Below are 23,049 nucleotides of genomic sequence, written 5' to 3'. Positions count from 1 at the left end.
CACAAAATAAACCTTGTCAAATGAGGATCAATCAAAACACATGCACTCAAAATATGGTAAATGAAATACAGTATACTTTACTGTTATTAACGCATAACTGTTATTTTGTAAGGTTCTGATAATAAAGAAAAATAATTTCCCCCCATTTCATCTATCCAAATAATTCCATCATATTGAAAGATTCAAATCTCTGTGAGTCTCACCGGTGTGTATGAAGGTGTGTTTCTTCATGTCGGATTTCTGGTGGAATCTCTTGCCGCAGTATTGGCAGGGATATGGCCGTGTGTCCGAGTGGATCAGGAGGTGAGTGGACAGAGTGGATGAGCGTTTGAATACCTTCCCACATTCCTTGCACTCAAATGTTCGCTCCTGAAATTCAAAATGAACAAATGCAATGACAATTTAAAAATAACTTTATAGTTTACCGAAAAATCAGTGTACAAAAATGTTTTACAAGAAGAATATTATACAGTATAAATATATATACTGTATAATATTTCACATAAAAAACTGTAATTTTTGTATACTCGTACACATATTTATTCATTAAAAAAAATTGCTTACAAAAAAGGTATAAACGCCTACAAATCTAGATTTGAAAAACAAAGTTGGAATTGGCAAAGATAAAGTCATGGCCAACATGCAAAAAAAGGTACAATGTACACTTGTGACCACAATCGAGAAGGGTATGACTGTAGCCTGGAGATCTCCAAATAGGGGTGGGAACTCAAAAAAGGGCTGGGAGCTCCAAAATAGGGTGTGGCTTCCTCCCATTGAGAGACAGGCGCATGACACACATGCACAATTTTTCCCCCGATCCACTTCAGTGCAAACTCCTACTCACAACTGATTCTGAAGTTTTTATTGGTTATATGTCAGTTATATGTTAGTGTTTCCTAAACTATGCAACAAAAAATGCTAACCCCTAAACCTACCCCACACCTTACCTTAACCAGTGAAATTGACTGAATGGCGGGATTGGCGCTGAATAGTGTGGTAAAGAAAGTTTCAGTTCAGGAAATAAACAGTTAATACAATTTTGCGATATGACACTCAGTGCTCATTGGCACCTTTTTAGTTACACCCAGCACCACTACCCTCTCCTAGCCTGCAAATTCCGTGTCCCACGATGGCCCCGTTGCTTGGAATAAAGCGATAGAGTAAAACCTTTCCCCTCTGCTGGGACGGCTCCTGAGTGATTCCCGTTTACATCATGAAGCAGAGGTTCAAACTTGGGTCTAATCACCACTGGCCACAAGCTTTGGCCTCTGCTCTCGTGGAGAATATGTATTTATATAGCATATTTTATTTTAGATGAACTAGAAACAATGTTTAATTTATAAAGTTTTATTTTGAAATGTAAGTCAGTAACAATTGGCTGAAGCCACAGCCAATGGTGAAAGTCTTTGCGAAAGGAGACCCTGCCCCACTTTGGAGGTTCTGCTCAATTTTGGAGTTCACGCCCCTTTTTGGAGATGTCAGGTCTGCAGTTATATCCACTTGGCACAACCACTTACTAAGGCTGCAGTTACACTATTCAGCATCAGAGGGAGACATAACAACCTTTTATTGTGAATCCACAAAAAAAAAAAAAGAAAAGAAAAAGAAAAAAAAAATTGCAAACTAATGGTTCTATTTTACCCTGCATGGCATCAAGGGGTCTCTGCTGTCACGGAATACCAGAGAACGTCCATGAGGGCTACCATGCAATCTGTACACGTGAGACTCCAGACGAGTGAGAGAGGAGAAAACCTAACGGGAAAAAATGAAAACCAGAACTGTTTAAAGAACGACTCAGGAAGTGAAAAGCTTCCCCCCGTCACAGAAAGGCTTGAGGCCAAAATAAAGTGAAATATTATTAAAGTGCTTCTCAAGGAACATGTTTTGTCTTCTATATCTTGGTGAGCAAGATTTATGGACTGCAGGAGTTGGTCAAACAAATGGATTTGTATTTGAAACAAATATTACAAAAATGGCCTGAAGACAGTTTACTTCAGTGTTACATAAGAATATAACTTTTTTTTTTTTTTTGGACACAAACAGACATACCTTGCCACATAGGCTGCAATGTTTTGGGCCAGAATCCCTTCGAGGGCTCATCAGAGAACAGTCCAGTGAACTGTCTCTGCTGTTGAGCCCTTGCATGTCTGCAATGTCTCTAGAGTTGACTGGTAACCAGTGCATTGGAGACGGAGGAGGGTCATACCGGAAACCTGCAGGATCTGCAGAAACCCAGTGAACAATATCTTATCTAAAGGAATCCCCATAACTTCCTCAGGTATTATAAATGAATTTTGTTGATTAACGCACCTGTTTTCCAGTTGTTATCGAGACTATTGTGTGTGCTGTTTTGCTGCATGATTGGAGAATATGGTTGTATCTCTTGGCCTGATTCCTCTGGCAGTGTAGTCACTTTTATGGGGACAGACCAGCCCACTAGGCCTAGATAAGGCACATCAGCGATGGGAAGAGAGGAACGAAAGCCTCCCTTCCTGCTCTTTTTCACCAGAAATGAACGAGGCATAATGAACAGATAGCTAGCAACAGAGAAGATTGTCCTGCAGGACTAAAAATGGAGAGATGAAAATAAATGACAACCATATATACAGGGGCATGATGCATTTTAAATCTCAGCATAATATATGTATTGATTTAAATGAGGATTAAATGTTAGCTAGTAACAATAGTAATTCATTTTGATCCATGCATATAATGAATAATAAATAATACTAAGTTTTATTTAATTCTGTCAGGGGATGCACAGATTCTCTTAAGAGTCTAAAATTGCAACAACAAAAAAAGCAACAGCTTTCATGAGCTGATTTTTATTTATTTATATATAATTCATGAAATACAAACTCGGGATAATAAACGGGAATGTGTTCTCATCTCGCAAGTCAGAGATTCTCAGATGATAAACAGTGTATTCCTGTTACTTAATCTCCATTATTTACAATCACTTTATGAAATTAATTGGACTTAGAGTTTCAGTGGATATGAGCTATATTTAAATATGAATATAGAAATTTCTATAGCACCTTCTATGGTCTACTCTTGTTTTATGATGTCATGTAATAAATAGATCTGTTTTAAAATAGTTTTAGATTTACTGTGGAAATTTTGATATTACTTATTTCTACAATTAAAATCTATTTTAATGGCTGTTTCTGTTGTACCAAAAACAGCTTATTTAACAGCTTAATAATTTTTTTTTTTTTTTTAATCTGTGTCTATGTGACATACAATGCATTGCTTATAAGTGTTCATTAAATGCTCAATGTACTATTTCAGTGAAACGTAAACAGTCATGATTGTTGTAGTAAATCTTTTAGGTCTTGTTGATTATCTGTTAAAATCATGAAATATTAATATATGTAATTCAAAATGTTAAATCACAGACAGAGAAAATTTGTGAACTGGGGCAAAAACAGACTTCAGATCTTAAAACAAATACTGAATTGAAGTTAAATAAAAACAAATCTAGCCATTAATCAATGAATATCAGTGTTTTTGTTATTTATTGATTTTTTTTGTCTATATTTGTTTTACCACAGAAAGACAATCTTACAGTGTCATCTTACAGTGTTGAAAAAAAGTCTATATTTTTTATATCACAGGTATATTAAATGTTCAATTTGGTGAATTTGGTATTGCAGGTACAAATGCATGGGAGGGAAAAAACTAAACGAAATAATTTCTTTACAATTGTTGTGATTACTTCAAATAATAATTTTTAAACTTCTCCTGACCCTTTGTGATCTTATTGATAGTAAGCAAGTGAATGTACTAAGACTTTGATATTACATAATGTTTTAAAATGCTTCATAAAACATCTAACGGTGTGCAGGGACACAGAAACTCATCAAAATGTATATTTTAACCCCTTCCTTCCAAAACAGTTTCACATATACATATTTATTTATTATATAATTTAGAGTTTAGGTATTGCTGTGAGGACAAGTGGTTTTAGGTGTATTAAGTGAAAATGTCGTGGTAAAACCTAAACCTATTTTAAAAACTAATGACCGTGAATTGATTTTTGTCAGTTCTCTGCTATAAGCAGCATTAACTTCAAAATAAACCGTGTAGGACTTACCAGTAAATGCGTCCAGAGCCAGCCGAGGTGTTTCTATAATAAAATGAACATTAAATGCAATACTGCTTCTTACTTTTATTATCTGACTGGATGTATTGCAGACGGATTAGGCCGTGCTACAGTGTCGTGTCTCGCTCCGTCACTAGCAGTAATAAATCACTGAGGGCAGGTGCGCGCTCCTTAAAGCGCAGCAAAACTGAAACCTCCGTAACGCGCGCTCACAAAACCGGCCGACCACAGACGCGTCAGCTTCCGCCGAGGGCTCTGCCTCGCGCTGTTACAAACCAGACTTACACTAACCCTAACTGCTGCTGCAGTGCGAAGGAAAACTATCAGCTAAATAAATCAGGGTGTTCTTCTCATCGAAAGCACAAGCCTGTTGGACACATAGCTTAGTAGGCCTACCTATTTTGTTGAACCGTGGATATGTGACTAATAAAAAGCACTGTGGTGATTTTACGTTCTCATTGCAAAAATGACTGCAGTAGTCATTCATTGCAAATGTAAACCATAGGTAGACCGAGGCTTGTGATATGGTGTGATTATGACGCATCATTTTAACTCTGTTGTCCCTGCAGGTATCAAACACTCACAGACCCCCTGGAAACACAGACGAGGAAGAGAGGAAGAAAGGGAAAAGTGATGAGGTTGTGAGAAAGACTGATGAACCGTGGCGAGTGTGGTTGTGCGAGGTGCAACAACACTTAGCTCTTTTACCCATAACTTAAAAACCAGATAAATAACTGACATTAAGTCCTCACATTTAGGCCAACCAGCATGACATATGCGCTGTAGGGATGACAAATAGGAAGAAACTCTCAGTTTGGTTTGTCTAAAGCTGCAGTTTGCAAGTTTATTGGTTTAGCAAGAAATGGATATAAAATGGTACAAAGCACCATTCTGTGTTTTTAAAAGCAGCTTTTACCACATCAAGAAATGTAAAATGTTTTAAGTGATGTACACACATGAGATAAGGGGTTAAGTGGCCTTATTAAAGTGATAGTTCACCCCAAAGTGAAAAAATTGCCATTATTTACATATAAAGTTAAGAGTTTTTTTCTTCCCTTGAACATAAATATTTTGAAGAATGTGGGTAACCAAACAGTTGCTGGTACCCACTGACTTCCATAGTATGCGAAATAAAGAAGTCAGTGGGTACCAGGCAATGTTTGGTTATCCACTTTCTTCAGAATATCTTTAAAAAAAAAAGAAATTCATACAGGTTTGGGCATTCATTTTTGTGTGGTCTATCCCTTTAAATGTGTTTTATTCAATATAAGACAAGCTAACAAGCTAGATCACATGATTTCTATCCCAAAACAATGATTTTTTCATGATGCACGCAGAGCTTCGAAGGGTTAAGTTTAATCAAAATGAACATTGGGTCACCATTCCGTCATGGTGCACAATTTTAAGGTGATTATTTTCTACCATAAAAAACAAACAAACAACAACAACAACCCCCCCCCCCACAAGATATTAAAGAATTGATGTCATTATGCAAAATAACACATACACATGACACCAAATTTTGAACTTCGCAAATGTATAGCATAAATGTTTATTATTTTTTTTTAAATACATTTTATCATCAAATACAGAACACTGGATCATCATTTGATAACATTGCCATTTATATAATCTTTAGTACTGTCATTCTTAACACATCAGTAAAACTGTAGGAGAGAGAGGATGTGATCTGATGGGTGTCATGGGGAGACTACTGGACATTTACGTACTGGTGAAAGGAGGTAAGGCAGCTGTTGGAGCACTATATGTCACATCAGCCTCTGCGTATGACCTCATTTATTTAATATGGCTCCACCTGAAAGCATAATGTGCTGTGTATGAAATATTGACCTCTGCTTTTAGGGTTGCTGTTTTGATACACACGGTGTTTAAGATAACAGTCAAACTACATATGAATGAAAACACTGGATACAATACACAGTACGAATATTTTCTGTATGATTGTAACACTTGAACGACATTACATGTGCTATACACGAATATTATTTTCCCATTTTATCGCCACATTTAATTAAGAAACAGGAAGACCAAAAAAAGAGGAGGCATTAAAAAAATTTCTTTTGAACTGACTTTCGTCAAGTTCATGCATAGAAGTGTTATTTATGCATTTTGTTGTAGTTAGGTTGTCTACTGTAAAACTACAACAGATCTTTCATGAAACCAATCAGGGTTTCATTATGATCATTGCTTACATGGCAACCTTCAAGCAACAACAAAAAAGAAAAAGCAGGAAAAAGAGTGAGATAAAAACTGCCATGAAAGGATGTTAGGCTACCAAAGAAAGAAAGAAAAAAAATCTCAAAGTATTCAGCTTCAACTGAAAATGTGATATAGTGTTTCTGAGACGTGATAGACTTCATACAGGGACAACTGACTCATGATACCACAAAGTACTGATATTATTAATCACTGTAACATTTTTCATTCATCTTTTTTCTTCTTCCACTGATTAGAACATAAATCAGCCATTCTGAAGGCGATTGAAATTAGAGCTCAGTGTGAGACAGAAATGTTTTGACCATATTAGCCACCCCTTGACGATCTAAAAATGGTACGTTCCTGGTCAGGTATTGATAAACAAGCTTGGAAAGCCTTCCTAATCAGACTAACTTCTTGTTTTAAACAAAATCAAGTCTCTAAACAAGAACTCTTATTCAAAGTTAATTTCAAAACAGCCATTTCTGATTTCCTATTAGCAAATATTCTTCAGAAGCTCAAACTCACACCACAAAACCGTTGTGTTTTGTAATCAAGTTGTGAAGAAAGTTTCCTTCGACTATTTGAAATCCAACAGTCAAAGGAACAACAACAACTGCTCGATAAAGTCTTTCAGCTTCGGGGACCCTCTGAGGTTTCCCTTTAAAGACCAGCAAGAAATGAAAGGTGCAAAGCGACTTCCTTTACTTGCTGCTTTTCTTGTAAAGAAGAGTTTATAAACAGCACACGGTTTTGTGGATGGTTTTAAATGTTACAGAGGTCGCCGGGGAACAGGAAGGATGTTCTAAATCAGAGTAAAGGCCTAGTACAGACGATGCTACAGGTTTAGATTTCATTTGTAGTGCAATATGAAACAACATTATAATCATAATAGTCTATTTAATTCACAGTTATTTCTCCTTCTATGTCAATTTTTCTTTTATGTCAATATATATATATATATATAAAAAAAATCAGTGATAACGGCATTACTCTACAAATTATTCCACACAAACATTTTTGCATTAGACGAAAAAAAAAAAAAAAAAAAAAAAAAAACAATTCAGTCAATAAAACACGGTGGTACGTTAAAACAGCAACCCCAGGCTATCTTGATAACTTACAGCCACTCAAAAAAGAGATATGCTTTATGAACACACTTCAATGGTTTTCATGTCATATTCAGTAAATACTTCTCCCCAAAACTCCAATGTCTTGAAATGCATCATACTGTCAGAGATATGACTGAGAGGAGCGTCTCACTGGTTTTTGTCAAAAGGGTGCAAATGTCGGCAATGTATCGCTCTCCGAAAGTCATGTAAAAATGTCAAATGTCTGATAAATGCAAGGACTGACGAGCTTTAGCAAAGTGAGGCAGTGGTGGGGAAAGGCAATGTCACTGATGTACCATGTGTGGTCAGACGAACACAGCATCGTAGACACTTCTGAGTTAGATGGAAGTCTTCAAGACAGGTTACGAAATTGTGGGTAAAAAAACTTAAGTGACCAAACTTGATTAAAAGGAAGAAAACTGTTACAAGTATGAAAGATTTGTGTAATATTATGTATGAATCTACTAAATCTTGCATTAGTTTGTGAGTTTCGTTAGTTTAGTCAAACAAGCTTTAGCGCTACAGATGGAGACTTTCAGTAACAACCAAGTGCTACAGTCTTCATTAATGCTTCAGGAAGTTGCTTTTGAATCAGCACAAACCCATACAAATCAGAAACAATGCTTAAGATGGTTAACAATTGAAATGTGTGCCTCACTGTATATTAGGTGGCCTTAACTACTATGTACTTACATAAAAATAAGTACAGTGCATTGTACCAAATGATTCAGTTAAATATAAGTACATAGTATTCAAGGCCATTTAATATAAAGTGGGACCGAAATGTGAAATGCAAATCAATATCGCATAATTGCTTGAGGGTATTTATGTAGTGTACAAATCTAGGCAACTCATTGCTGGTAAGCGCCAAGTCAGTAATAACTTTTTCACAGTTTATCTTCGATTTATAGATCTACCTTACATGGGAGTAAAAATTATAAAAAAAATAAAATAAATAATAATAATCATAATAAAAAAAAAATAACTAACTAGATATGTCATAGCAGCAGTTGTTTTTCTGTAATCTAACTAATCTCTTTTCTGGAGACCCTGCAGTTTCAGCTCCATGCTGTTTTTCAGGATTGGCACAGAAGAATAGTACAAATGAAATAGTTTGGCCTCTGTTTGCATGAAGTACATTAACATTATAAAAAAACAAAACACATAAATAACATAAAAACATTTGGCAATGTTGACACTAGATCTTTAGCAATGGATTTTTCTCCATCCCAAACTTTGATCAGCTTTCGTTGTTTTGTATAAAACACATACAAATACATGGATGAGCTACGGTAATATTCATCTATGTATGTAACTATTAACATCCCTATTACGTTATATAATAAGACTTTGTTCATTCTTATTTTCTTTCCTTCAGCCTTCACCTCTCATTAAAGTGATTGTAGTGTCTGTTGCGTTTGAGATAAACATAAAAGGTGCACATCCACCGGAACAAGACAAGGTTGAGAAAAGCCCCAAATCTGCTGCTTTCCTCTAAAGAAACAGTAGAGATGCTCCCCACGTTTGACGCCAACTGAGTGTGACAAAGACAATCCAATGATTTCCAAAGCCGAAGATTTGATAGGATGCGGCAAACTTTTAGTGTACCCGAAGGTGTGTATCCTGCTTGCTTATTCTCTCCTCCGTCACCTCATTTCAAGCCAGATGGCGGTTGTATTGGTGAAGTTGGTATGCTCACAGGGATTTAGTGAGTGTCTGGATAAATTAGAGGTAGTTTCAAGGCCACACTGTCTTCTGAAAGGAGAAAATGGCAAAAATGACCAAACTTTCTGGCACTCGGAGAAGAGGACAGTTTGACTTCTCTGTGTATGTTTTTTGTAACATAGAACTCCAAATTCAGTCCCGGGAAGAAATATAATACGTTTAGGAACTGTGCAACAGACACACTGACAAAAAGACAAAGAATAAGAGAGAGAGAGAGAGAGAGAGAGAAAGAGAGAGAGAGAGAGAGGGAGACATAGAGACTGTGTCCGAATTTGAAAGCACTTGCCAAGTACGGTACACCAAACATCAAATCGAATGATCTAGAACAAAGTTTAGACATAAATCAAATATTTAGTGCCTAAAATGTCATTTCTGCAGTGATCAGCTTTCTTTTAATTTATTCTTGTATTTCTAATTTCTTCATCAGATGTCATTTTATCCCTAACCGCCAAACTGAAGATTGTGGAGATGTTTTAAGTCAAACAGATGGAAGGCAAATGCTGGATTTGGATGTGCCTTAGCAAAGGCGCCTTTTTCAAGTTTCGGCCACAGCTCGAGTGAGGGTGAAGTATGCTATGAGAGTGTCACGCTATGCATGGGTTTCCTGCCCTGCCTCTGACAGCTTCTGGGTGAATGTACATAATCTCTCGCTCTCGCTATGTATGTGTGCATTTTGTGCAGTCTATTCCTAAAGGATTCCTTGTGTCGCGTGTCACCATTTCAAGCGATCTCAGTTCTCGAGTCCTTCGGTGCACACCATGCCCGGGTAAAGCTGCTGCTGGTTAGGCAGAGGGTCTTGGCAGGGGGTCTGAATGGGGTTCCTTTCCTCGCCGTCGCTGTCCGAGCTGCCTTGACTGTCCAGATGAGGTGAAGAGTGGTGCGGGTACAAGGAGCTCACAGGCAGGCTCTGAAGAGGGTCCTCGTCTGAACTGAGGTAATCACCTTCTCCGGATGCTGGGCTTTCCAAACATAGGTCCTGAAAAACGCCCCCACTGGTATTCTGGAACTTGGAGGGCTGTCCACGCAGCTGCCTGATCTAAAATGTTTGAGAAAAGGATTTAGCTCTTGAAAAAATGCTTACAAATACGCAGCTCTGCCTAGTAGAAGGACCAGCTTATGCAAAATGTAGTAAGTGCAACTGATTGACCAAGTCAGTCAAAAATGAATAGCAATTCTTTTTTATGCAAGAGTCTACAACAAGATTTTAAAAGGATGGTTCATCCAAAAGCCAATGAAGTGCATATATAAGTTCACCTTTTTATATAGACAAAGAGAAACCAGAAAACCTTCATATCACCCCTTTAATTAAGGGCTAGGTCCAGATATGCGTGTCAATGGCACATCGGTCTGAGTTGGAACTGTTTCATCAGTTTAGTGTACTCTTGGAGGAACTGGAGCATCACAGGATTACATTTGTTAATTTTGAATTGGAGTGACCACCTGAATGTAAGTTTTGATTGTAGATCTGTGCTGCTCGAACTGTGAACTGTTTCAGATTATTCAGTCTGATTTGGTGAAATAATTTATCTGGTTAAAAAGAATGATTCATTTATGAACTGGACATCACTCCAGACTGTTTGCCTGAGGCTATGCATTACAGGTAATAATTGTAAATAATGTTCAGTTTCTTGCACAGACTGATCGTTTAGCTTCATAAGACCTCAGTATATTTGCAGGAGCCACAGGTATTAATTTTGCATCCCTTGCTTTTTTTCCAAATACATGCAGCTGCTGACTTGAATTTAATGAATCATTAAAAATCTTCTTAACTGTTTTACTAAAGAAAAAAGTCACCTATATTTTGGATGGCCTGAGGGTAGGGCACGCCCATTTTATAACATTGGGCATTATAACCAATCTCTGTAGTGCTTGTGAATGCAATGACCAATCAGAAATGTTCAATTGCTAAAACTCTGGTGTTTTGTTCACCGCGCGCTCTCGCTGACTGAATTCTCTCATCAGAAACAAAGTGCATGTGCATAAGATAAGTGCTATCTTGGTTGCTGTGTGTCACATGACAAGCATGACAAGCCCCCACCCCCCAATAATAATAATAATTACCCTCCTTTTCTTAAGTGAATGAGTTTTTTGGTCACTCTTTCGTTCTGTGATCCTGCATGTTGTATAACATACAACTGACAAAAACTGATTAGCCAACATCTTGGTTAAGTTTCCTACAATGAAGTTTTTCACCTAAAACATAAAATAGAGACATTGATGCACGAACACAGATTTGTTCCAGATGTCTGAAGTATATAAAAATAATAAACTTGTCTTAAAAACATTATTATTAAGCTTAAAGTGTAAAACTGACTTGTCACCACAATGGTAAGTTTTGAGTATCACTCTGGACTGCATGAAGAGATAAGAGATGCTGACAATAATAACTGAATACTAAGGAAGTCTAAAAGGAAGTAAGCCTTCGTATCATGTATAGTCACAGCAAGATAAGATGAACATGTTCTTCTGATATATAAAGAAAAAAAAGAAAGAAATTAAAACAACAGTAAGGTTTTCCAGAACCAGGAACAGCACTAATTTTCTGAGCATCACATTCCTTTAGTTTTCTGTGGAATATAAACACTAGCATTAAAGGCACTCTTCATACATTTAACCCAGTTAACCATCTTTTTTTTTACTTGAACAGTTATTTCACTAAACTGCATGAAACAAGTTGGTTCATTTACATAGCAACAAGTGGTGATTATTAAAATGAACTGATGTAGAATTTTATTTACTGAATATCAGAGAGTTTAGAGCAAAGTATAAACATGCACTGTGGCTGAGATCACTTTGTCAATCTCATTTCTGCGTTAAATACGCTGTGGTTTCGATTAAATTGATTAAGAGGTGCTTTTACTGAGACTTTGATGTTAAAAAGATTACATGCATGTTTGGGCTGCAAATAATAATAATAAAAAAAACAGTAGAAAAAGTTTAATAAAAAAAATAAGTTTTAATAATTTTTACAAATTATTTGATAAAAGTTTGCACTGAAAAAGTAATGTCCAAGTAAGAATGCAAGATTTTTAATTAAAACTTTGAATTTAGTGATTTAGTTTATTTACCTTTTTTTTACCTACTTTAAAAAAAAAAAAAAAAAACTACAACTCTCTACATTTATTTATTTAGATTTGGCTCCATACCCATCTTCAAGACTATTAACAAGACTGTTTTTGACATTTTAAATTGGTGGTTTCATTTGTAAGCTAAAATCTACATGTGCACTGGTGCATAGGTTTTGCGACTATGGATTTGTGTGAATCATGTAGACAGTGGATTTTCTTGCGTGACAGAAATGGACCACAATTTTTTGCTCTCATTTCAGATCTTCCCTTCTGAGTCAGTAAGCATAAGTGAGTGTGTTTGCGTGTGTGTCCTAACATTCGTGAGAGTCTAAAACAGGTATTCTGCTAAAATCTCAGATCTGAAACGTCATGGGTTTCCCAATAAGTGCTTTAGCAATTTGCGCGTGTGGGAGTGGGAGGGGCTGTGGTTAACCAATGGAAAAGCGTCCTGAGACAATCATCTACACAAGCCCCACCTCTCACTTCCTCTGTCTGGTTGATCTCGTTTCAGCCAAAACCACAGAGCAAAAGTCAGTGCACAGCACTTCCGAATTAGGACATCACCGAGATTTTTAAAAGAACTGTTAAAGAAACATTCACAAATCTTAATGAAAAGCACATTCAGTGCTGATATTACTGAAAAACTGCAAGATGTGCAACAATGGCCAAAAAATGTCCATTTACCCATGTACAAAGATCAATAAATAAACCATATATATATATATATATAAAATTGAACACATGAACACTTTCACTTGTGGAGAGCCTTTAAATCTACTCCTGGTCCTGGATGGAAATGGTTGGTTGTGAACTGTAGGCTAGTGAACGGTTTTATGTTTAATAATTTGGCAAAAAAAAAAAAAAAAAAAAATAAATAAATAAATAAAAAAAAAAAAATAATAATAATATATATATATATATACATATATATATACACACACACACACAGACAAATAAATAAATAAATAAATAATATTATTTATTTATAGCTACCAAAAGTCTGTTTTGTGTGTTTGTCTGCTTCCATAATGTAACATATCTGAATTCTCTAGTTTGGGGGATTGTAAATATTGATATATGGGATAAATAGGGATTAATAATAATAATATTAATAATAATAATAAAAACTTGCATTTCATGGCAAATTGTAAATAGTTGACACTACTAATAAACACAACAGATCACAGAAATTGATAGATCACAACTCAACATAGTTAGTGGTAAATTGGGAAATTAGCTAGTTAGTAAATATATACATGACAAAATGAAAACAAAAATTTACCCCATATAAAATATTGACTAATGAATTAATGTAAAGCATTTCTTACTTTATATTGTTGAAGTACAAAATAAATATGAAAAAAAAACTTCTGAAATTATCCATCATCTTGTGTTCTATTAGATTAGGAGCCTCTTTTGTTTTGATAAAAGATTATGCAAAGTCTTTGGCACTACCGAACATATGGCGACCTGATTTCGTGGGTGAATATGAGCACATGTAAAACGCTGATGTAAAATCCGTCCTTTGAAAGCGCCCACAATGCATCACAACTCAGTGATTACAGTAACCATGAAACTGGAGCACAATCACTTCACATTTGTATGTAAACACTGACACAAGCAAAGAAATCGAGCGAGAGGAAACGTGAGTGGCGGTGACAAAATCAAAACGAAAAGAGGGATGAAAACGAGAGATGAGAGACAGAGTGATACGTGAAAAAGAGAGGTGAAAGGGAGGGAAATAAATACAAGAGAACGAGAATGTCAACACACTCTCACACCCCCTGTCACGAAAGGTTTTTCTACAAATGAGCAAGATCATCACTTGAAGTGCGTGAGATCGAGCTGTGACTGTGTGCGTGGGTAAGCACCACACTATCAAACCATCAAAGCCATCTGTGTGTGTGAGGGCATATGGGGGGAATGGGGAAAAAGATTCTCGAGTGGTTTTTATTGTGGTTAGGGAAGGTCCCAAGTGCCAAGAAAAGCACTATAATACCACTTTAAAACGGAGTACACAGGTTACCGCTCAGAGCGTAATAATAAGAACGGTGACAAAGTGCAAATGGAAAGATTTAGATTATAAAATATACAAAAAAGCCATACAAGATAAATGCCATTTAAGAAGACGAGAAACCAGGTTTGTGTAGTGACTTGGGATCATGGGAAACTTTTTACTGAAAACAGTGTGGGTTGCAAACATTATGGATTTTTTTTTCTGATCACAGATTGAGATGCAAGTGCTTAGATTGTGAAAGATAGCACACTAGTGCTACGTGTGTGTGTTTCTATGTGATAGCCTCACCTCGTTCTTGAGTTCAGCGATCTGCTCTCTCAGCTGAGTTATATACTGTCTGGAGTCGGAGTGATTCAGCTGGCCTTGGATCAATCCTTCTTCTTTCTGCAGGGCAATACATACACACTCTTACAATTAATTACACTGATATAAAGTTTGGCAGAAGTTTTTTGAACTTAATCAATAGATACGGATGATATTTCTCACCTGTATTTCTAGCTCGGCTATCTTTTGTCGGAGTTCAGCCATAGCGGCCATGCTGTCAGCTTCTCTTAGACGGACCGCCATCACCTCTTCCTTGCTCTGACAGAAAGACGGCAAAATTAGTAAAAAAATTCTAAATTCTAATTCATGCATTAATCTATAACTGCTAATTCAGCTGAAGTCTTACTGTGTCTATTTAGCAGTGATGCACTGATATTTCAATTCTGGCTAATGCTGGTTAGGTAATAATTATTTCATGTCAGATGAAAGATAAGTAACAGAAAATGTAAACTATTTTGTCTAAATAAATACAAAATAAAGCTATAAAATCTAAGATCAATGATTTTGAATGCTACAAACAGCAATATAAAGTACAGTGTGAAAAAAAGGGATGTTTATTTTTTTAATGTATGGGATTTTCTTTTTAAATTATGTGTGTTTTAAGAGATTAGAGGATACTTTAAAGACTAAACTGAAAAAAATATTTGTGAAAGTTTATTTTGAAGTAGAGAAAATGAAATCGTGTATTTTCTTGTAAAGCATACTGTACTTGTACAATCGTTTTTATTTTATCTGCAAATAAAAAAATCTAATTTTTTTACAGTGTTAAGTGTGGAAAGCAAAACTAAACTAAAATGTAAAAGTAGAGGAAATTTGCATTTAATGAATTAGAAAATAGAGGAAATTAGTACAATTAAATATTCAATATCAACTAACGATGCTGAAAAAACGTCTCATGCTAGCCAATAAATTGTAGTGTATTGATATATGACAATATTCAGTTATCAATATCAGTATCAATATCAACAATATCAGTCAATCTGTTCTTTCTGTGCTGTGTGACTGTGAATGCACTGCACCTTGCAGTCAGACTCCGCCATCTTTCTCTTCATTTCGTTGAGCTGGCTTTGTAGTGTTTTGTTGTGAGAAAGAGCATTCTGGAGTCTCTCCTGCACGCTGGCACTCTCTTGTTCATGTCTGACAACTAGTTTACAGTTGATCTGGTTCTTTGGAAAAAGAGAGAAAAGTCTGAGAAGTTTAAATTGTGTATGTTTGGTTGTAAAACTTCATCCTACATTCTCAAAAATACAACAAGGGCATCAGGATTTTTGCATTAAAATATTCACATACAAGTTTTAAACATGAATGCATGATTAGTTAGAGTACACACTCATTTGTTACAAGAGAACTGTGGCTTCATTGCTATATTGTTATATGCTATGTGAAGTATTACATTATGAAATCAATATACGGGTCAGCAGTGGCGTGCACAAAGGTTGTGTGTGTGTAGGGGGGGGTGTTGTATGTTGGCTTGAGTCCCTGCCCCTTTGAGGTCCGACGCTAAAGTGCCCATGCGGTCCGGTCTGCCCTTGGTCTTCTGAGGGTAGGAGTGTGCGATATGAAGATTTTTTAGCGTGGACAATAAAAATGTCTCCACGATCTGCTTTTAAAGACTGGGTCAGTGGTAGAGCACTGCGTTAGCAGTGCAAAAGGTAGTGGGTTTAATTCCCAGGGAACACACATACTGATAAAAAAAAAAAGTATATTCTGAATGCATTGGAAGTCGCTTTGGATAAAAGCATCTGCTAAATGCATAAATGTATTGTGCTGCAGGGCACATTCTATTAGCTGTAGTTCTGGTGCTGGGGAACTAATATACTGCGACATACTGTATATTAACATCAGTGTTAACTCTAACAGTTACTCTCACGGGACACCGCACGTATTCTCAAAATATATATATATTTTTTGCATCTGCTTTAAAGCCTTACTGGTTATTAATTTGTTTCATTCATGTGCTGTTCTGATATACGGTTTTTCTGAGCACACTCAAAGTGTGCGTACGAAAATGAAAAAGGCCTTTAACCTGTGCCTGATTACTGAAATAAGTTATGTTTTGTGTTAATACTGTCAAAACACACAAGTTTTCTGTATAGACTCAGTTGGTTATGTCTAGAATGAAAGTAAACAACTTTGGCAGGATGCATGTCTGTATATTAGATGCATTCAGGTCTTAAAGGGACAGTAGGCTACATGCTGCCGACTGTAATTAAAGGGATAGTTCACCCTAAAATTGTATTTCTGTCATTGTTTATTCACTCGCATGTTGTCCCAAACCTATATTAATTTCTTTCTTGTGCTGCACAAAAAAGAAGATATTTTGAAGAATCTGGATAACCAAACAATTGCTGGTCCACATTGAATCTGATAGTAATGTAGTTGGGGGTGAATCAGCAACTGTTTGGTTTTCCACCTTCTTTCAAAATAGTTTATGTTTAGCAGAAGTAGGAAACTCATTCAGGTTTAAAACAACTTTTAGTGGTTACATGAAGGTTTGAAAAACAAAACACAACCTATTAAAAATTTTGGGTAAATTATTCCTTTAATGTTAATAAAACACCAAAGAGAAAAATCCCTCAATACTCTTGACTGAAAAACTTTGAAACAGTTGCTTTAATAGGAATCAATGTAAATAGTGTTTTATTTTTATTTGTTCATTAAATTTTTGGAATGCTTCTGCTAAATACTGTTGCACCTGAAAATAAATCACTGTTTATTTTATTTGTATATTATGTGTATTTGTAATGTGTATCTTTGTTCTAATTTTTTTAAATAACAAAGATAAAATAATGACAAAGATTTTTATCTTCTCCCACTTTGGCCTAAATATCTGCCATACTTTTTTCTATTTTTTTTACCTTATTGTAACAAGCTTTGTCTTTATTATAGGGATATTAATTTGGCTGTAATGCTCAAACAGCTTGCAAAATAGAAAAAACAACATGACAAAGAATCATGATAAAATCATGATATTTAAGAAAAAGAAAAAAATTATGACATCTTTGCCATATAGCCCACCAGAACAAACGAATACAAAACAACCCCCCAACCATGACTCATCAAGAGAACGATGTCGAGAAGGAAAAAAGCTTTTGTCTTTGTTAGTGTTAGTGTGTTGTTGCTTGTTTGCTCTGTTGTTTTGTGTTTGTTTTTTTGTTTTGGATTTTGTTATTAGTTATGAGACTTGTACTGTCTGAAACTATAAAGTCTTGTGTCTGACAAAAATGTTTGTTATTTTTCACACACAAATGTGTGAGCTCTTCCTTAAATTTGAGTAGTTAATTTGAGTAGTTAATTTCGTTAACTTGAGGATAATTTTGTTAAATATGATTTTTTTTTTTGTGAATAGAATTTGTTGAATATTTTGTTTTCGAAATCTTCTGGAGGATTTTAATGGTTGGTTTGAATTTGACTTCTCCTCATTGGGTTTGTTGTTCTGGGATAATCCTTTCCCCATTTAGGTTTAGTGGGGTATCCTAAATAGGACGATCTGAGATCTCATTAATCAGTTGCTACTGCAAACACTGGTTTACAGTGTATAAAAATCCACTGGAAGTAACCGTACGAAGACTAGGGTTGAGTTTAGATAGTTAAAACATTTTACTTAGAAGAAATTGCTAACCCAACGATTTTCCTCAAGTACTTTTTTTGGAAATGTAAGTAGCCATACATTTGTCTTTAATTATGGCCACGAAGGTTGAGGAATTTATTGGTGATCTATCTGAAGATTGAACTTGCTTGAACTTGAATGCGGTTTTGATTTTGGTAAATTTGATGTTGTAGATAATATGAGGTTGATTCCTAAATTTGTAAATTTGAAAACAATAATTTTTATTTTTCGAATGTGTTGCAGATGTGCGAAATTGGCCAGTCTTTACAGGTACAGCCCAAGAAGCGTATTCTTCTCTCAGTGTAGAGAGGTGTGGTTATCAGGTGGTTAAGGGGCTGTTCACATATCGTGTCTTTTGTGCAATTGAGTTTGTTATTTCAAATGTAGAAGCGTGGGATATGTGCTTATAATGGAAGCAACGTGGTTGCTATTTCCGTGCCGCATCGAGGTAAAAACATTTCAACTTTTCAGAATGCTGCAAGTGCACCGCGGGTCATGTCACAAGAACCAACCAAAGAGCTTCATCTTTTCCCATTACAACCTTGAAAGCTCATCCAAGTTGAAGGAACAGCTGATCAAAGCTGTACAGGGATAGCAAAAATGTAGGCACTGGAAGAAAAGTGAAAAACTAACACACGTTGAGTTTGTTCGTGGTATGCAGCTTCTGGAGTAAAAACACTAGTCGATTTAAAAGAGATAATGGTGCTTGAACTCAGTTTCAGATCGTGTAACAACTTATATAAGTGAACATAAACCTGTCAATGTATATGAGGCGGTCGTTAAGGCCGACAAGTTCTTTTTTGATTCATAAGACCTCTTTTGGTTATAAAACGTATGTAGAAAATCTTCTGCCGTAAATCTGTTCACTCTGCCAAACTATCACATGGTCCACCTGGCGGTCAATTAAATAGCTCTGTTGGGGAAAAAGATAGAGCAAATACGTGTAATTATTGTCATGTGTTTGGTCATTGGAAAAACAAATGTCCATTATGAAGAACAAAGGAGACACTACAAGTCTAAATTAGTTTTCCCTGTAAAACCTGTTGCTTTGGCCATAAATGCTCTGACACTGCAGGATGGTCAGGAAAATTGCACGTCTGGTTTTTCAGTGTTTACAACTTATGCTACAGAAGGCACTGTCAGATTGGTTGATTCTACAAAGGATGTACCAGTTAAAATCCTCTGTGATACAGGATCACCAGAGACCTTTGTTCTAGAGTCTGTTGCCTTTTTCCACTGAGTCATACACTGGACGTAATGTGCTGATTAGGGGCATTGGTATTAATGTGATATCTGTTCTACTTAATAAACTTGTTGTGCAATCTGATTTGATCCAGGTAGAAGTGGAAGTTGCTGTACAATCTTGTTTGCATGTGGAAGGAGTACAGGTAATCTTGGGTAATGACTTGACTGGTAAACGAGTCTGGAAGGATGATTCACCACATTTGGTGGTTACTTCCTCTTTGATGGCTTCTAAACCATATGGTGATGAAACCTTTGTCTGTTCTTTGAATGTGTTGCCGTCATGTATGATAACCGGATCTATGAGTAAAAAACACGCTGATGTTAAACCTGAATCTAAAGAAATGGTGTGTAAAACTAGAAGTCCCTTCCGTTTTTTCTGTTTGTTCATGGGATGATTTGATAAAGGAACAAAAAGCTTACTCTACTTTTGTTGAGTTGTTTGATTGAATGGTCCCTTATGACACAATTGTCAATCTTTCCTCTGGGTATCACCTGGAGGAAGGGTTGTTGGTTCGAAAGTGAGTACCCGCATGGAGAGTTTGCAATTGGTCTTGCCATTGTACAGATGTTATAACACAGTCTCTCTGTCAACTTGTGTTACAGACCGCACATGATACATCTGGCCGTATGGGGGTGAAAAAGGCATACAAGTTACTCCTGAAACATTTCTTTAGGCCAAAATTGAAGAGTGATCTGTCTAAATATATTAAATCTTGTTCACACATGCCAACTTACTGGAAAACAAATCAATATCTGAAACCCGCTCCTCTTTATCCAATTTCAGCCATTAGCAAACTGTTTGAGCATCTTATTGTGGGCTGTATTGGGCTGTTGCCCCAGACAAAAGCAGATAATGAATATTTGCTTTTAATTATGTGCCAGGTAACTAGATATCCAGCAACATACCCATTACATTCGGTAACAGCGAAGCTAGTTGTAAAAGCACTAGCTCAATTAATTTCTGTGTTTGTAATAAAAAAATAAAATAAATAAAAAAATAAAAAAAAACAATCCATTCTGACCAAGGGAGTAATTTTGCTTCTAATTTGTTCGATCATGTGTTGAAACAACTTCAAATTCAACACAACCTCTCCAGTGCTCATCATGCCCAGAGTCAGAAAGCAATGGAGAGGTTTCATCAAACACTAAAGTCTTCATGGTCTTATTGTTATAACATCATATTGTACTTGGATGGGGAAGGATTGGGAGGCTGGTTTACCTTGGTTATTGATGGTGGCATGGGAAGCTGCACAAGAAAGTACCAGTTTCAGTCAAAACGACCTTGTTTTTGGGCATGATGTACAAGGTCTGCTATCTGTTTTGGCTGCTGACTGGAAAAAGTGAGATCCATCAAAAAAATCTCCCGTCATGTGTTGGTTATTTCTGCTGTCAAATTTTTGAGGCTTGGCAGTAGGCAAAATTATCCCTGGGGAAAAGCTAAGGATTGAATGAAATGACTTTTTGATTGGCATACAGAGTTACCTTTCTTTGAACCGGTTGACCAGGTGCTTGCATTGTTGCCTGTGGTTGGTTCAAAGTTTCAGGCCAAGTTGTGGGATCATATACTGTAGCTCGCCAAATTTCTAACCTTAATTATTTGATTATTTTGATTTCTTTTATCTTTGGAGTGTTACAAGCTGTTTGTCCGTAGATAAGATCCCTAAAGTTGCAAAGACTAAAGTCTCAAACCCAAAGAGATATTCTTTCTAAATGTTAAGACTCGTCCATGCCCCACTAAAGCAGCTCATTTAAACACGCCTCCACATGTCTACATCACTGTGTGGGGAGATTTGCATTACACTGCCAAAATGTTCACGCAATTAAAGAAGGCATAACTTTAATTCTCGCTGTAGTATTGTTGCTGCCACCGCCATGTCATGGAGATGCAGTGTGTTTCACTGTGAAAGCGAAACTACTTTGTTTAGTCTTCCAAAAGAGGAGACAACACTGTTCCAGAACAGTTCAACCCAAATATTCAGATGTGTGCACTGCATTTTAAGTAGGACTGTTTCCTAAACCTGGGAGAGTAGCCTACAATGCTGTCATTTCTATAAAGTGGGACAGTTCCAACTTTGCAAGGACAGTCTGGCAATTCTGACGCACAGCCTGTAAGTATGTTTTCATATTTAAACAAATTGACACTGATGATTCAAATGCGAGTTCAGAGCAGTGTAGAGTAGCGCTTGTTGTTTGACATGTGCAGACATGTATTTATGTTTAGGCAGAGCGATATGCAACGAAACACGTAAAAATACAGAATAAGTCAATATAATCCGTAATTATGTCCCCACTGGATTTATTGGTTTTGTCTCATTGTGCCAGGACACAGCATCATAGTATGGTAAGAGCACACCTCACTTTTCAGAATAATGGGCTTTGTAAAAATCGGTGGGTTTCAGAAGGAGCAATTTCATAAAGGAGCAACAATAATGTACAATATGTGGAAAATAATGCTTTTTTATAACATTTTTTTTTAGAAATGCCATAATATCCCTTTAATACACCAGATTTGGAGGGAAAAGAGACTGAGACAGTCTGTTGCGTAAATTTGTTAAGTCTTTGTAATTTTGTTTCTTGTCTGTCTTTTCAACTTCGCATTTTTTCAATTGCAGGTGGATGGCAGTGATGTGGGTGCTGGGGCCGTTTTGCTGCAAAAGTAAACAACACTAATTACGTTGATTACGTTCCGGGGTACATGAGGAGAAGAATTTCGGAAAATTATATATATGTTTTTTTTTTTTCTTTCTTTTTGTGTACAAAAAGTGTTCTGGTAGGTTGAACCCTTGATGTCACATGGGCCATTTGACCGATGTCCTAGGTACATTTCTGTGTGTTGATCATGGCAATATCCTTGCTGTCTATGGTGGGTCAGAGAGCTCTCAAGGTTTCATCAAAAATATCTTAATTTGTGTTGAAAGATGAACAGGCCTTATGGGTTTGGAACGACATGAGGGTGAGTAATTAATGACAGCATTTTCATTTTTTCAACATTTTTTTTTTTTCAATTTTTCAACATTTCTCAATTTGGTTTAAACTGAAATACTAAATAACCAACCCTAAAATAAATAAATAAAAAGGACACTGTAGTTCTAACCTGGCTTTCAAGCTGCAGGTTTTTAAGTTTGACCTCTTTGAGTTCAGCTTGACCCTGAGCCTCTCGCAGTCTCAGACTCATCAGTTTGTCCTGTAGCTCATTCATCGCATTCTTCTTGGGAGATTCTTTCCAGTGGCCTCCTCCTCCACGAGACGTATGATTCTGTGACACAAAATAAGATTTGCAACTAATTAGATTTGTGGACCAGTAGAGGGTCCAACAAAGCATCTTGCTGCAGAAAGGAATTTTATCGATCCATTTTTGCCTTCTGAAATTTGAAAATGAAACTTTTTTTATGAATGCCAAAAAAATAGAGTTAGGTAGGTTTGTATAGAGCCTCTGCACCTGCCAGCAGTGGTTGAGATCAGTAACGGCCTCTTGCATCTCTCTGAAGGAGCGCAGAGTCTCCTGCTCTCTCAGTTTCACCAGCTTCAGCTCCTCCTGCAGCTGAGCTACATTGATTTCATCCGGCAGAGAGCTGTTCCTCTGTAACACACAAATAATATTCCATTAAGCACTGTTCAAAAATAAA

The 23,049-nt window shown here is 36.3% G+C and overlaps 1 protein-coding gene across 2 annotated transcripts in view; it reads right to left on the bottom strand.

Annotated features, from left to right (window-relative positions):
* Positions 1-23,049, bottom strand: part of LOC127948757 (EVI5-like protein) — a 44,959-nt gene that overhangs the window by 1,023 nt on the left and 20,887 nt on the right. The window contains exons 15-23 of one of the 2 annotated variants that reach the window (XM_052545437.1): positions 22,863-23,003; positions 22,518-22,679; positions 15,588-15,734; positions 14,731-14,826; positions 14,533-14,628; positions 9,991-10,195; positions 2,050-2,222; positions 1,642-1,752; positions 204-369 (exon numbers count right to left, since the gene is read on the bottom strand). In XM_052545437.1, coding sequence (XP_052401397.1) covers positions 204-369; positions 1,642-1,752; positions 2,050-2,222; positions 9,991-10,195; positions 14,533-14,628; positions 14,731-14,826; positions 15,588-15,734; positions 22,518-22,679; positions 22,863-23,003 — 1,297 coding nt within the window. Of the gene's footprint in view, positions 1-203; positions 370-1,641; positions 1,753-2,049; positions 2,223-5,625; positions 10,196-14,532; positions 14,629-14,730; positions 14,827-15,587; positions 15,735-22,517; positions 22,680-22,862; positions 23,004-23,049 lie in introns of those variants that run through there. The other variant, XM_052545436.1, reaches the window with a different exon arrangement.

This window comes from Carassius gibelio, chromosome B1 (genome assembly GCF_023724105.1).
Source record: "Carassius gibelio isolate Cgi1373 ecotype wild population from Czech Republic chromosome B1, carGib1.2-hapl.c, whole genome shotgun sequence".
In the NCBI taxonomy this organism is placed as follows: domain Eukaryota; kingdom Metazoa; phylum Chordata; class Actinopteri; order Cypriniformes; family Cyprinidae; genus Carassius; species Carassius gibelio.
Note: the sequence above shows the minus strand (reverse complement) of the source record. Positions and strands in the feature narration are given on the sequence as shown.